This window comes from Protopterus annectens, chromosome 2.part1 (genome assembly GCF_019279795.1).
Source record: "Protopterus annectens isolate FY-2018-M chromosome 2.part1, PAN1.0, whole genome shotgun sequence".
In the NCBI taxonomy this organism is placed as follows: domain Eukaryota; kingdom Metazoa; phylum Chordata; order Ceratodontiformes; family Protopteridae; genus Protopterus; species Protopterus annectens.
In genome coordinates, this window is record NC_056729.1 from 1,584,793,701 (window position 1) to 1,584,811,120 (window position 17,420).

Sequence of the window (17,420 nt, forward strand, 5' to 3'; positions counted from 1 at the left end):
ATACTTTAGAGCTGTGCTCATATATGCCCTGGTCACAGTACATCTATGGATTCTACACATGGCTAAGGTTATGGTGTCCCTAGCCACTTTCTTCCTGGGCACTTCACCTGTAAAGCTGCTTAAACAGGTTATGTTGTACTTACTGGCTGTGCAAATGCTTGTACCAAAATACTGGCATATTTCAGATAGCATGCTTGAGTTTCCTGTCCCATCACATTTACACATTACTTCTTCTTTGTTACTGTGTAGAACCTGCACTGAGGACCATTGGTATTGCATGCAGGGCACTCCATCACATGCTTCTTCTCTGTTCCTTCATTATCCTTGTTGGCTACTTTGTGTCATTTATTCCTTCCTCTGTACCATGTCCCACATACTGTACATTTTAGCTTCAATGATGCTCAGTTTGAGCTTTTATCAAGTTTTGCTCCTGTGCTACACTACAAAAGTGTGGCATGTCTCTTTCAGTACAACGGAGTAGGTTACCATTCACAGAGGGTATCGTGTCTTGCATTCTGCTTGCTTATTCATTCTAGAATGGTAAAAAGTGTCATTGTAGCTGTGAATTACAGTAGTTTGTTGCAGTTTGATCTAGTCTGCATGAAAAGGACAAGGCATTTCCCAGTAATTGTCCAGGCAGTTTAGCTGAGAAAGTTAAGGTTTTGAACTTTATCAAGCTTTACATTACAGTATTAAATTTGAGTTCTTCTATCTCTACTTGCAAACTATGCAACTCTGGCAACTCCCTTAACCAGAGCCATGCTCTAGAGTCATGTGGGAAATCAGACAGATGTGCCTGTGAAATTATTCTGTTCATAAATTAATAAAAATGAAAGGAGAGAAAAACCAAGACACTGTATATCATATTGGCCAAATATTGTAACGTTGAGCAGACTTTTAATTCTCAATAAAAATAGATCAAGTTAATTAACTTTCAAGGGCATATAATTTTCAAAATATTGAAAGGGTTTGTCTTTGCTATTAAACATACAATCAGAATACTGAAATATAACATAATAGAAGATGGAAACCACCATCTTAATAGTTATTTATTAATATGAATTTGTTTATTGAGGCAGAGCACATTTAACAGATAATCATTAAATGGCAAGACTGAAATAATTCTCAAGCTAAGTAATACTTATTTGACTATCATAAATTGGCATTAAATTATATTTGTTGGGCAAATAGCTTTGCCCTTGTTTTCCTTCTCTGTCATGTCCTCAATCAGGTGTTCCAGAGAATCGCTGCTTGTTTACATCACATCTGCCATTACAACACAACGTATGTATGGCCTCTGTAACTGCCCATGAAGTTTTCATGTGTACTTGTCACATGAAAATGCTGTGAAAAATATGGTTTACAAGTATCATGCCATCATGTACTACAGAGTCCTTCAAAGAACCTGCCAAGCTCGGCATGCAACTTTGTGACTAGTTTTGCCTGAAAGAACAAAGATGACCACAACCTGAATGCTGCTGTGTTCACAGCTAGATTTTCCTTTACCCTGCTTTCCCCTCCTTTACTGTACTGTTTGGACATCAACCATTTGAGAGCACATCCTAGAGAAACAAAAGCACATGATCCTTCCTTGCCTGTCACAGCTCCTTTCTATTAGCATGGCACATTCTATGAAGTCCAACAACTGCAGACATCAGACTAGTGATTTACATCTTCACCCACCAGAAAGTCTTCAGATGTTTCACATAACACAAGTGTGCAGTATCCAGACTTTGCTGAGAAAACCCAACTGATGCATGCCATGTTCCTTTGTACTGACCTGACCTTGTTCCATAACTGATACCCCCAGTTTGTTCCTCTCAGTCCATATCAGTGGTGATCTGGTCAGTTGTGGCTTATTATATACATATTTCCCTAAGTTGGCATCTGACTGCTCTTTAACAATTAGAGTTGAACCAAACATTTGGTCAACCTTTAAAAGGCTGAACTTCAGTGGAAACTGGTAAAAAATCACACAGAGAATAATATGTTTGATGGTTTCAAAGTGAGGGCGGGATAGCCTGGGAGGATGGGTTAGATTTCTGCTACTGTCTGTCACTGGTCATCAAGTTTGTGAAATTCCTTTAGGCATGTAGTGAGAGTTTGTAGTGAAACAAAAAAGTTAAATGGAAGTGATATTCTGCCAGACGGTGGCCCTGTCTGGCGGCTGACTGCTGCCGAACCATGAGTCTAGAAGCCACTCTGCTGCGAGATACACACACTACCATCAATTACTGGATTGCAAATTCATCTACATTATGGATTTGACAAATGGAAGAAAACTTGGTGGGGACAAAGAGATGACTAGCACACTCCTTACATTAGATACTCCAGCCATGGAGCAGGCACGCTCACGTGCACACAAAATCTACCGTCAATTGCTGGATAGCAAATTCATCTAGATTATGGATTTGACAAATCAAAGGAAATTCTGTGGGGAGAAAGAGATGACTAGCAGATTCCTTACAGTAGACACTCCAGCCAAGGAGCAAGTGGAGAACTGTGAGTTTTGTTGAAATAGGATGGTGCACACTAGACAAACATTATGTATTTTGCATTGAGGTGGTACATTGCTATTAATGTTTTTAAGTGACCTATACCAATATAGTCATTCTCATGCAAAATGCATACATATACTAGAGTATTTATTTAATCTATGTATTTATTTATTTGCATCTGTTTACCGGGAAAGTCCACTGGGCCAAGTAGAGCCCATTTTCAGTGGAGGCCTGGGGAGAAAAGCTCCACAAAAACAAATTTGGAATATACAAAGAACCACAAAACACATTTAGTGTATACAAAGCACAGAGAAAAAAATCTTACACAGTAGCACATTCAGAATATATAAACGCACTTGATAAAAACTCAATTACAATGTGGTATGCTACAGCTGAACATAATAGTTGGGTCAGATATAAAATGCTTAGCAATCATGATTATAACTGAGGTTTGAGGTTAGAAAGTACATTAAGAGGCTTATTAGCAGCCATGTTACAGGAGTTATAGTATATAAGAGGAAAAAGTGGGGAAGATAAAGGAGGGCACTGTTAAGAAATTGAAGGTGCAAGGGTGAAAGTAATAAAGTAGTAGAAAGAGAGGACATGAGAGACAGTTGCTAACAGTGAAGGGTAAAGAGAGAGAGGGAGTGTGCAGTAGTTGGTGTATTTAACAGTCAGACTAATACTTCAAAAGTATCAACTTTTTAAATAGATATTGTGAGTGTTTCAGTCAATAATATCCCATGCATTTATACAGATGGTGATGGGTAATGATGCCCGATGTTCTTTACAATTGCATTCCACATTCACACCTACCACACACTCCGTAAAAACTGATATGAGAATACTAGAGATCCTGCAGGTAAGTTGGAACTGACCATGTAGGAATTTGAAGATGAAACATTCTTATTTGAAAGTTTTTCACAAGATATCTGGCAGCCAATGAGGATGTGGTGAGCAAAGGATATGTTTTTGTCTGGGTATACTAGTCTGAAAATATAACGCAACATACTACACTGATTAACCTCAGGGGATCCTAAAAAGGTATACTAGGGTAATCCAAAACAAGTCTGCAAAACCACAGCCTAGTAAGAAAACTTAGGTGTGTCAGCTGAATGAAATACACAGAAGGTGTAATGCTAATGCAGAACTGAATGGAACAACTTTTTTTTTAAGGTTGGGTCCTTTTCACTAAACGCCTAGATTACTCATTTATAGGCATGGTTCTTACTGGTTAAACCCTTCCCAAGCTCCACTTAGTCTATTTCAAAAAGACTACAGCATAAACAGGTAGTCACAACACATCAAGCTCTATTTCATAACCTCCTCCTTAAATTTATTTGTCTTTTGTTAACCGGGTTAGTCCACTGGGCTGTAGGACCATTTTCAATGGAGACCCAAGGAGAAAAGCTCCACATAAAGAACAACTTACAGAGTTTATATTTGCAATACATACATTCTAGACATTTACAGGGGTTTTATATTGCCACACACATATTCTAGACATATCAGAAATAAGTACATGGATTATATTTTAGTCAACTGCCACTCATCCATCTGCTTATGTTGGCAAGGCAGGTATTCAAATAGCAAAATAAGCCATTCCATGCCAGGGATAAGATCACAGCAGATTGGTGAATGTGGTATTATTCTCTTCAAAGAAAAGTTCACCTGGCTCTGTACTTAATCAGACTGTTTTTTCCCGAACTCTTGGAAATATTAATATTTTATGACCATTGTGACGCCCATGCACTGGCCCAGTAGTAAAAAAAAGCCTCAATCCTTAACACTGGCAACAGTGGGGGACATACACACAGACAATGACAAGTACATGCAGAGTAAAGTCCAATTTCCCTTAAGAGCACAGAGATTACAGTCAGTGTGGGGCTGGTTTCTCCCTCGTTTTACAGATGCCCAATAAGACTCCCCACCAGCACAGCTACGGAGTTCAGATCTCAGCTGAGTGGCCAAGCTAACATCTCCAGCACCTTTTCTGTCCAACCAGTGTTTAATCTCCCTGGCCAAGTAGCTGACACACTTCGAGATTTTATTCATACACACACAGCTGGGAAAGGCTGGCACAGGTTTACTAGCTATACCTCCTTTTGTCCAGACTATAAGGTAGTTCAAGCTGCCACCAGTCAACTCTTTATCAGCTACTTAAGGCCCTTAACAAAGGGTGTCCAATCCTACTGTGTAATGTTACTATTAATCCAAATGGTAGTCTGACCAAAATCAAAGCTATTTAGGAGTGGCCTGTACAGTGTCACCAAACAGATATGCAAGTACTTTAACAGCTTAAATATGTCTCACAAATATCAGCCACAAAGTTAGGTTTAAATATATTTAATAATAAATAATAAAAGAACAAGACAATACTCAGTAAATCAAAACAATAACTTCAGAGTTCAAAATCACAAGAAATATTTAAAACAACATTGGAGGATAGTCTCAAATAAATACAGATAACATCTAAACTAATTTTTACTATATTCCTAACTATATCTAAAAAGAGTTACTAGGCCCTAAAAACCTTACTTATAGCAAATCAAGTGCAGATGGTGATGATGAGTGGATGTTCTTGCTAGGTCCAAGACAAAATACAAAATGCACAGTCTCTCTCTCTGAGTGTTCTTACATTAATATCAAATATTACTGCTGGGTTAGCTTGGATGACATCACTTTTTGTCACCTGACTTCAGTTTCCAAGCTAAACCCCCTTTGTCAGAAACTAACTGAATTTAACATCTCTGTCTGAAAAATACATATCTCTCAGATGTTTGCTCAGAACTGTGCAGCTGCTAGGAAGTCATAAAGCAATAAAACAGTTCTGCATCTCAAACCTAGTACTTACTTCTCTTTCAAGACCATACAAAAAAACTTCTAGCTCTAGACATTGTCTGCTACACTGAAACTGAGAGAACTTTTATAGTGCAATAAAACAATTTAATTTCAACTTATTTTCTTTAAATTTTGCAAGTTAACTCTGTATATTCTAGTTTCTACTGTTAAAAATATATACAGTCACACAATTACAGTAGTTTTTACACATTTCTGTTCTAAGCCAGCAGGGCATGCTGTGGTTACATTTTTGAAGCTCAAACCCTATTCAAAACATACTGTTGTACTAATCATATTAATATTCACAAATTACAGAATTATTTACAAAATTCCAGATAGCTGGGCTGGCAGTGTGACATTTCTTTTGCCTCCCCCCGAAAACACAAGCTAGTTTTTCAAGTGACCCTTTCAAAATGTTACTTGAGAGGGTTGAGCCTATCTGGGAATACCTTACCCATTCCCCTGTACTGAGAGCCCATCTGCATTGGCATTGCTAACGCAGTGCTGCACTGTCATATCATATGCTTGCAACATTAGGCTCCTCCATAATAATATGGAATTTGACTGTCTGTCTTCCTGTAGCAAAAGATTCCCCTCAGACTCCTCCTGCCTTGAACTGCAAATACTTAGCACAAGGGCCTCCCTGTCATGGTATGGTTTCATCATGTTAACATGGTACAATTTGTGCCCCTGCCTCCTGCCTAGCAGTTCTGCCATGTAGTTAACATCACTGACCTTCCTTACCACCTTGCAGGGTCCATCCCAAGCTGGCTGCAGCATGTTGTGTCTGACAGGAATGAGAACCATAACCCGCTGCCCTACAACATACTCTCTAGCTTGAGCAACTACTTGAGTACATGCCCCTTAGACCAAAATTAAAGTCCAAACCATTATTTAGATGAGTACAATATACACATTTGTTGAGTAATTAGTTTAGTGCTTCCATGTGGTTCATTACACAACAATAGTATACACATTATATATGCACATGTATACATGTGCTTCGGTGTATAAGCTTTTGAAAATGTCTTATTTTATGTATTAGGTACATTTCTACATATATTGTATGCTGATTTTATTTTTATATACAATAGTTAATGATTTAATGAAGTATGTGACCAGATTTTATATCATGTGGTTAGTAAGCAGGGTAGCATATAAGGGAGCAGGAATTTTTGTTTTTAAACACCAGAGGAAGCAGTTTGTGAAAGCACTTGTGTATCTTAACAACTGTGTTTTATTAAACGTGGACTTTTATACTGAAACCCGAAGCATTACCAGAGTTCATTTTTTACTTTTCTACTTGATGTATCCATAGAACATAATACTGAACAAAATCTGAAGGTAATGCTACTCAATGCTAGAAGTCTAAACCTCAAAATGCACTCTCTCGAGGCACTCCTAAACATGGAGAACATCAATATCTGTACAGTAACTGAGACCTGGTTCAAGGCTCCAGAGAGCACCCCTGCAATACCAGGCTACAACTCTTACCACACTTTTTGGCCACCAAACCAGGATCGAAACACTAAAGGTGGAGGAGTGTCCATATTCACCAAGGATATTCACACCACCAGGCTAGTTGCCCAACACAATGCGTCTGAAATTCTCCAGGTGCAACTAACACTAGGTAAGACTGCAATCCAAATTGTAGCTTGCTACAGATCCCCCACCATGCCCCAAGATTCTCACTACACATTTCTAAACATACTGGAAAATATTAATATACAACCAAACACCCTAATACTGGGTGATTTCAACTACCCTGCCATTAACTGGGAAAACTACTCATGTACCAACATCTTTTCTCAACGGTTCTTGGAATTCATAAATTCCAATGCCCAGGATCAACTAATACATAGTCCCACCAGGGGCTCCAATATCCTAGACCTGGTCATTACCAACATGGGAAATCGATGCTCCACACCTATGGTTACCCCCTCATTGGTCAGGTCAGACCATAAGCTAATCACCCTTAACATCCACATCCCACCCCCACTCCCCAGTAAGGAAACTTCCATAAAAAACTTCTCCAAAGCCAACTTCATGCTACTCAAGTCAGAAGTTGCAAACTTCATGACACCTATGCAGACGGGAACTGAAAGTTCGACTGCTGAGTCCTACACTAAGGCACTGTATGAGCACATCCACTCGTGCATGAATCATGCCATCCCAAATAGAACCAAGATGCTCTCCTCCAAAAAAAGGAAGCCAATCTGGTGGTCCCCTGTCATAAACAAACTTTACAACAAAAGGAAGAAACTGTTTCAGAAAAGAGGAAAATCCAAGGATGCAAAAAACTCCCTTACGAGCCTCAGTAAGAAGCTGAGATCCCTCATAAAATCCTCCAAAGCTAGTTACGAAAATAAAATTGCCAAAGATTCTAAAGACATCCACAAGGCATTCTATAACTATGTCAAGAATCTAAATGGCAATGCTCAGATCTGCTCTGAGCTACAACAGAATGGCATTAAATATACTGATCCCAAGGATATTGCCAATATCCTGGCAGATCGATTCAGTGCCAACTTCACCTCCCTAAATATACCGGAAGATTGCCAAATTCTGGTAATAACGGCCACACAGGTACAAAACACACTCTCCAAAGCTAAGAATACAACATCCATGGGACCAGATGACATCCCGGGCTGTGTACTACATGAACTACAAAATGAATTGGCACCTCACCTAAGTGTCATGTTTAATCACACCCTCACTTCAGGCTTCATGTCCACTGAGTGGCACACAGCTACAGTTATCCCACTCCACAAGGGGGGATCCACCTTGGATCCCGGGAACTACTGCCCCATCAGTCTGACGAGCCTGATCTGCAAGGCCATGGAACGTATTATCATGGAACTTATAAACAAAGACACTGGCAAAATTAAAACACTGGACCCCACCCAGTTTGGGTTCGTGAAGGGCCGATCTTGTCTCCTGAACCTGTCTGACTTCTTCGAATCAGTCTCCAGAGCCGTGGATGAGGGTAAGGCAGTCCACACAGCCTATCTGGACCTTGCCAAGGCCTTTGACACCACCCCCCACTCTGGAATCATAGATAAGCTTACTAAGCTGGGCATTAATCCCTATGTCACTCGATGGGTTGCCAACTGTCTTACTGACAGAACCCATACTGTAAAAGTAGCTGACTCCAAATCCAGCTCCAGACAAGTGACAAGTGGAGAACCTCAGGGTTCAGTCCTGGGACCTCTCTTGTTTGGCATCTACTTCTCTGAAGTACAGGCCAACACTAAGGGACTCTGGCTAACAAAGTTCGCAGATGACTGAAAACTGGGAGCCATTACTGAATCCCCAAATTATGTCGATACTCTACAAAAGGGCCTTACAGAAACAGATGCTTGGTGCCAGAGCCATGGGCTCAAGCTCAATGCCAAGAAATGCATAGTTATCCCCTTCAGGAAAAAAACATGCACCCATGAATAAACACATAGGTCGCAGTACACTAAACACCAAAAGTGTGATAAGAGACTAAGGGACACAGGTGGACAGTGGTCTCACCTTCTATAACCACATCACCACAACAGTCAGGAAATCCTTCTATGTGGCACACCTCATCACTAAGGGCTTTTCATCCAGAAAAAAGGAGGTCATTGTCCTACTGTACTCATCCCTCATTAGCCCCATTATACCATTATAGAATACAACACCCCATTTGGTATGTACCTCTCAAGACATCCACATCAACTGGAAAGGACGCAGAAATACCTCACTAAAAGAATCACAGGCAGATGCCCTATGCTGACCTCCTTAAAAAACTCCAGCTATACTCTGTTGCATATCGTCTACTTGAGGCGATCTCTGCTTAACATACAAGGCCAAGTCAAACCCAGAGCTGTTGGACTTGCTACACTTAAAAGAAATCCCAATCCCTCAGAGTCACATGCTCCAGGGATCTAAACCTTGTAATCACAATAAAAAAAACACGCTGGAGGGATAGGTTCCTGACTCAGAGACTCCCCAGACTCTGGAATAGACTGCCCATACATATCAAGCAGAGCACCTCTTTGCCCCTCTTCAAAAGGAACCTTGATGACTGAATGGGAGAAAGGAAATTCACCCCAGGGATCAAGTCAGTCACCCTGCTAGACAGGGGTCCAGGGAAGTAAATAGTGTGGGAAGAAATAGCCAGGGAATTGTTATGGCTAGGCTTGTATAGGCCCTAGGGCCGATAGCCTAGTACCAACCTATGAATAATACACAGCCATATTAATCAATCAAAAGAACTCTTTTCAAAGATGACAAAGTTAATAACAATACTGTGAACTTCTTAATTGGAGTTGCTGGCAAGTGTTCTACAGTTTGTTCACTTCTTCCACAGTGTGAGATGCAGTATTCCACATTTTGGAGATGGGATATTAAGAACCATGGGTATCAGTCACAAAACCCCAACACAACACTGCATAATCTAAGCACTACACTACAATGGACTCAAAACACAGCAAGAATGACACAGGACTATTCTTTTACTTCCAATAGCAAATGTTAACATTCTGCTGACATGTGAAGGCCCAGACACCACCAAAGACACTGATCTTTTGTGGTAGCATGGCCTGGAGTCAATTTATGTAAGATTCAGAGTGAGGAAGAGAGATGCAGCCCCTACACACTGGAAAGGATGGTTCATTTTTGTCAGTGAATAATACAGCTGATGAATAATTTAACCATGCCTGGCAGTTGACCTTGAACTGAGCAACAAACTTTGTCCAAGCAATGGGTTTGATTCCTTCCATCTCTATTTGACTACTAGATGACTCTGAGGAGGTCACTGGACCAGGCAGTACTCCATGACCTCCACTGAACATGGGCCTCAACCTACTTAATGTACTAAGGAGCTGCTTTTTTACTCAAACTTGAATCGTTATGGCTTTCATTTTGAAAAAGTCTTGTTGTAAGTCCTGCTTTCTGATCACTGTAATTACTACTGTTACAAGAAATGTTCACATCCACAGTATATAACCATCACAAGGCTTATCCTTTAATGATAAGACAGGAGAAAATCATACACATACTTGAAAATAAGCACACATTTTCTGTGCCGTGTGCCACTTTGTGGTTCTTAAAGCTTGCTGCAGAAGTTGCTTGCTAGCAAGGGCCTTTTATTAATCACTGCTACAGGGAGCACCACACTGCCCTCCAAAGCACATCCCAACACTTGCTGTTAAACACAATTAGTGATCCTCTGAAGAATATCCATACTAATGTTACAACACACAAGCAGAAACAGTCATGATTTTAAGTCATCTGCGCCCTTTAAACTATGAAAGAGATGCCAGAAATCTAATTATCTGAGTATTTCTGGACACTGATCTTATTTCACACACTGACACTTTCTCACTGAACCATTATAAACAGGAAGAATGACTGCTTACAACCAGCTGCTTTGTTTTTGTCATGCAGAGTTTAAAATAAAAGGACACATCTAAACCATTTTGCCATGGATAAAACATAGTGTGTCAAACCATTTTGCCATGGATAAAACATACTGTGTCACAATGGGTTGCAAATACATGAATACTCACCACTTATTTGTGGAAGTTAAGTGTGATTTTACTAAAGAACCTGTTTGCTATGATAACTTGGATTCTTGGAGAAGAGCTTACCATCAAGTTTAGCTATCTAATATACCTTAAGCTGCACAGGTAATTCTCATTAAGTACACAAAGCTCTAGAATATTGTAGAAAAGGTATAATGTTCCTTTCCTTAGTACTATACTTTAGTACTACAGCATTCTGCAATAGGTGCAATAACCAATTTTCCTGTAATACTTTACATGCCTTAGGTAGACTGCGGTGGTGGTGCTGTGGTAGCATTGTCACTTCATAGTAAGACGTTGTCCTGTTCGATTCTCAGCTAGAGTGCCTTCTGTGTGGAGACATGTGTGAATGGGTATACCTTCATTGAAGGTTGTGCGTCAGGGCTGGCAACTCGGCACGTAAAAATCTACTGCCAATCATTAGCGGACCGGAGTTCCGCTGTGGCGACCCCTAACCGGGAAAAGCCAAAGGACACAACAACTTTACATGCCTTAGGTGCAGCAACACTACCTTCAACAGTATATCAGCACACAGCTGAATTCTGCAGTGTAGTCACTATCTGTGGAAAAATAAGGGAATTCTATCAATTAATAGAATAAATTTGTGCACAAGGCAGAACCTGCACCCTTTTGCTTTTGGGCACTTTAGTCACAAGACTCGTATTACATTCAAGCTCAGCTAGAATTTTAAATGGGTAGTAGTAAAACTGAAAGGAATGCATTTATTTTCAACTCGCAAAGTAAAGAAGTTACAGGCAACTTCTGTTCTTTTTTGGTCCAATGGATATTTTTTTTCTGTTGCCCATTATCTAAACTCTCAAGTCTATTATCACAGTCTGGCTGAGGTGGAATTCTATTAATACTGAAAGGAAAGTGGCTGTTTTTGATTCACTAAAATACAGACTTTAGTCAACTGCTGTTTGTTTTTTAATCCTAGTGTTTTTCTGCTGCCCTTTGCCTTATATAGATAAAGCCGCATTTATGTGAGACAGAAACCTGTATTTTCAGGTATGACCCTCATTAACCAAACAGTGAAAGATACCCCCTTTAGTGAAGGGAGATCTTCCTCTAAGCACCGATAACTCTTTTCTTTCCTATTAAGTTTGTATAGGTGAAGATGGCATATAGGAGAGAAGATGACATCATCCACGCCCACTGTAGTTGTCCGTTTCCCAAGTGATGCGCATTGTGGGAAGTTCTCACAGTCTGCACCATTCTAAATGACTAGTGAAATGTCAGCTGTGCTGAAAAAAGCAGAGCAAGAACCAATATGCAAAAGGGAAGCCTTTCCTGCACAAGTCACTGCAGGGAATTATATGAGGACCTGAGATATTCTTTTGCTGGGTAGCAAATGGAACTCGTGCACCAGAATTTAATCTCAATCTGCTATCTAGAAGGAAGGTCTCTGTTTAAAGGGTTTCATCTTCTTACATATCTAGTACATCCATTCTGTTTACAGCAGTTGTCAACATGCATCTATTTTGTACAATTACTATCACTTTGCAATAACAGTGGCATAAATATTCTTTGACCAAATTGTTAATCTGACCTGCTGAAGACTATATGCTTTGCAATCGTAATCAGAAAAGCATTTTTACTTCCTGTTTATAAAGGTCCCCCTGGTTGCTGGAAAAGTAGCTATTTATACAATTCTTGCATTCCCATCATGTAGTCATCTGCGAAGAATGATCATTCTTGCCTTGCAGCAGGATCTAGACAGCGAATGTTCTCCTCTACGACTTTATAAGGCAGACACAAGAGATCAAACAGTGAGTTGGCAAGCGATCAGAAAACCTGACTTTCAACATAACCCATGTTTCAGACTAATTCCCATTTTCTGGTCATGCTCCATTGGTGGCCTAGTCAAGCTAGAGAAAGTAGCTATAGCCATGCAAATAATGAGGCTACGCAGAGGGTATGAATAATAAATAATGTGCACTATTTGTAATGTGTCAGAACCCATATCAAACAACTGCTCCCACCTCATTGTACTGCCGACTCTTCTGGAATTATTTCACATTGTTATCTTCAGCACAACGTACAGCACAAGACCTCAACCTAGTGCAAATACAGAAAGGATCAATACTTCTCTCATCTCGTTTACCCACTTCCCCTCAGACGGTGACACTACAAACTTCAGAGTTTATGCAAACCTAGTCAAACTGCCTGAAAACATATGTCTGTATTAAACTATGGCATTAACTTAGATGATGTGCAGTTTAAAAGTGAAGTGGAAAGACAGCCAAGCGGCATATTCCCAAGCCCACACCTCTCCTGTCTGGTAGTGTTTCCATCACTGCATACTACCCAGTTCCAAAAACAGGTCGACTGTGTGTAGAGATGGCTGTAGAAAAGCAGGAAGAAAAAGAGGCATGTGGAGCCAAAGGAGGTGGTCAGCATCTCAAAATGGTACATTATGAAGATTCTAGAACAGATGCACAGTCGAGCCATATATGGAAATAAGGAAAGCTGTAACAATGGAAGTAAGGAAAGTTGGTGGTAAAATGCAGAAATTCACGAAGCTGTCTAAAGCAGGAAGGAATGCAGGAAGAAGTGGGAATCAGAAAAGATGGACTAGGTTAACAAGGACTAATACCTGGCTAACAAAGAGAGACTAAAAAAGAGCAGCTGACATGGCAAAGAACAAGTCCTCAGAAAAATTCTACCAGCTTCTCAACAGATGGAACAAGAGAACTCTACCAAGGTGCAAGGAAACAGAAAGGTGAATATATTTTCCATAGTCACCATATATCATTCATAAGAAATGCCGGTAAAGATCTCGCTATCCCAGAGGCCAAAGGCTGATTTAAAGGAGTACTTTTAGAAGCTTCTGAAAGATTAAAACACCACAGATGCTGCACTGACCCACACACAGCCTATGACAAAAAGAGGAAGACCCTACCCTACAAGAAGCAAGAATTGTACAAAACAAAATTAAATCAGGGAAGGCAGCAGGCTCAGATAAAGTCACAGCAGATATAAACAAGATGTTGTGTGCATTAGGACAAAAATACTAATGGACAAGAACAAAGGGGACATACAACAACTCTGGACAGCACAGAGTTATCAAGCCCCCCCCCCATCATACAGCATGAACGTACTGATGAAGGCGACTGATAAATGAATATATATAGCAGCAGAAAGTAAGGTGTGAGAGGATTCAGAACCAGGATGCATAACAATTTGCCAAATATCTGCAGTGAGAAAAAGAGTGAAGTCTGAAGTCTGCAAAATATTGGTAGAACTACTGCAGGATACATACAAGAACCCAATAACACAAGTACAAAGTGTTCAAATTCAGAGAGATTCCCAATGGGAGTGGGTGTGCATCAGGGTTTAACTCCAAGTCCATCCCTCTTCATACTGCAGATAGATTACTTTAGCAAACGGGTTAGAGTGGGCAGACCAACAAAACTGCTCTATGCAGATGTGGTGCTACAAGCAGACTCTAAACAGAACTTTCAGGAAATAAGGAAATGGAATGCAAAAGTGAAGGCACGTGCAATGAAATTGAGTGCAGAAAAAAAACAACTGGCATGTCAGCAAACAGGAAATCAGAAGAAGCTGAAAATGAGATAGAAGGGAAAATAGTGTAACAGGTTGACAGTGTCAAGTCTATGGGAGGGGTAGCTGAAGAGAAGGGAAGTCTGAATGGGGGTCAAAGCTAAAATCAGAGTTGCTGCAGTCAACCATCACAGAATGCCAGGGGTAGTGTGTTACAGAAGAATGCCAATGATAGTCATAAATAAATTGTGCAAAACAGTGGTATCACAAGTGCATATGTACCACAGAAACCTGGGAAGTGAAAGCACAGCAGGTGAGGAAGATTGAGGTAATGGAGATGAAACACCTGAGACAGATACTAGGATGCACATTGTGAGACAGGCATCGAAATGAGGACATCAGAGCAGAGGTCAGCTGAGCCCCAGTGCCAGGTAAGGAGAAGAACAGATTACAATGGTCACAAGTGCACAAAAGCAGATCATTTAGGAGAAACAGGATGAAGGTAAGAGGAGATAAAGAACCAGCCAAGAGATGGCTTATGTAAGAAAACACCTGTGACAATCAGGCACTACTGCTTAAGAAGGATGGAGAGTGGTTCTGAATCAAGAGATGTGGCAACACACCAATCCCCATGCAGAAATGGGAGAAAGGAATTTGGTGATGAGAAGACCAAGTGCCTCATTTGCTTGATTAATGTCACTCAGTGCATGTAGGCTCCCCCCCCCCCCCCCCAGAAGAAAAAAACACTGTTCAGATGCATTGCCCTTCTCCCCTTCACAGGGCAAAAATTTCTCCACTTTAGGCTAATGGTCTAGTAGTATTAATTCCACCATACTGCCCTCAGGACAAATGAATTTAACCAACTCCTTTCTAAAAGTCCCCTATGTCACCACTTTGGTCTTTCTTCAATCACTTAATAAACCTATCTTTACTCTTATATTCCACACCGATGCAATATGCATTATGTAACATAAGACTAAAAGTGGTGGCCTGCTGCTTGAAGTGAAGACAAATAAACAATCTTTGTACTACTCTTTTTATTGTTTTCATAATTTGTTTGATAACTTTGTGACTGCTTAGTTTTTTAAGAAATCTTAACAGTTTGGTGCACAAGTTTGTGTAACTGTACCTTCAAAACTTTTTTACAAGTTTGCTGTGGCCTTCCTTGGCAAATGTACCCTTTTGCTTTGTGTCTTACATCCAGCCAATGACTGAAATCATTCATTTTGGTTTAAAGCCAACAGATTCAAATAAACCAATAAAACAAACAGTCAAGAGTGAGTAAACTTATGGAATGCAATGAATGACATTTTAAGATAAGGTACTTGCACTTAAGATACAAATGGTGTCTTCTGTTACATATGCACATAAACAGCATCTACACTGAGTATGTGTATTCATCTAAGTTCTTTTATATTTGGTGAGCAAGAGAGATGTGTTCAGCAGAGATTCTGGTTCACCGTGGCTTATTTTATGTTGTTGTTTGTCTTTCGGCTTTTCCCAGTTAGGGGTCGCCACAGCGGAACTCCGGTCCGCTAATGATTGGCAGTTGTTTTTTATGGTGCCGAGTTGCCAGCCCGATGCCCAACCTTCAACGAAGGCACGCCTGTAAATCTATGATATGCGATTAGGGCAAATTCACAGAATAATATGTCTGACATTTAGTTACAGCAAATCTTTACCCTTTGCTGTCCATTAACCCCTCATCCTCTTCCTCCACATCTGAGGCAGGACTGGTACGGGGAGGGCATGATCGAGTAGACACGTTTCTGGCCAGTATCGAACCTAGAACAAACAAAAACATGCATTGAAGTATAAAAATGTAAAAGGAGTAAAAATGCACAGTAAATTATTCAAGAATGGTATCTTCCATTGAGTTATCATTCAGTTTTGAGCGGCACAAGTTAAAAAAACAAACTGTCACAGAAAGGTCTACACAAATAGATGATCTCTGCACTTCCTTTTTAAACTTATTTCTCTTGACATATACTGAAACTTAGGACTGTTTTTATAGAAACATTTACCAGAAAGGAATTAGTATTGCAGATTAAAAATCTTCCATACATGTTTTTCTGTACTACTAAAGGATAAATACTGAATCAACTCATTATGCACTGCACCTGCATCTCCTAACCAATATCATTACCTGCTCTTCACTTTAGACAACCTACCTATTCTAATTCCAAACTTCTATTCACCTTTTTGCAGGAATAATTACTTCTGGTTACTGACAACAGGGTGACAGCAGCCATCTTCTGCATTTGGTAAAAGTGTCTTGTTTCATTCTCCATTCTCCAAATACTTATAAGCAATACTTTTCAGCAGTTCTTGGCACATGTGCCTCTGTATACACATGTGCCTCTGTATATGTAGATATTATAGAACACTACTTGCTTAATTTCAACCAGTAAGGCCTTAAATACAACATTTCAATGCTGAGCTGCTGAAAGCATCCTAGCATGCAATCCAGAAAAGACAACAAAAGATTATAGAGAAGGACGAGAACTCAAATCCTAGGACTGGGCCTGTAAGTATACCAGACTCTTAGCAGAATAGATGCTTCCATATGCTGGCTTTGTGAGCTTGGGTTCCATTAAAGAATTAGAATGCCCTTATTTTGATTGGCTGTTTTTGAGTGCATGAGCTTGATTATGACTGGCTAGCAACCGAGGGGTGGAGACTTAAGTAATAACCCATGGCTGGGTGTAGGTAATACTGGATTTACCCACGGTTGGTGTGGTTTGGTCACAAGGGTGAAACAGGAGTAACCAAACAAAGCCAACAGTGGGTAAATCCAGCATTACCCACACCCAGCCAGGGGTTATGGCTATTATACAATGACATTATTTAAGAAAAAAAATACTTACTTTTCTTAAATAATGCCTTTGTATAATGCCTCCATGCCGCCCTTCCACATTTTCTGGTATCCTGGGGCTTTTTTCTGATGTACTGTGCATATATATGGGACTTGTGTTCCGATGCTTACCCAGTACATCAGTACTTTGGAAAGGAAGCAACAGAG

At 40.1% G+C, this 17,420-nt stretch overlaps 1 protein-coding gene across 5 annotated transcripts in view; it reads right to left on the bottom strand.

Moving 5' to 3' along the window:
- Positions 1-17,420, bottom strand: part of PLEKHG5 (pleckstrin homology and RhoGEF domain containing G5) — a 1,795,538-nt gene that overhangs the window by 450,131 nt on the left and 1,327,987 nt on the right. For all 5 annotated transcript variants that reach the window (XM_044063030.1, XM_044063029.1, XM_044063028.1 and 2 more), the window contains one exon: positions 16,081-16,183. In XM_044063030.1, the coding sequence (XP_043918965.1) occupies positions 16,081-16,183 (103 nt within the window). The remainder of the gene's footprint in view (positions 1-16,080; positions 16,184-17,420) is intronic.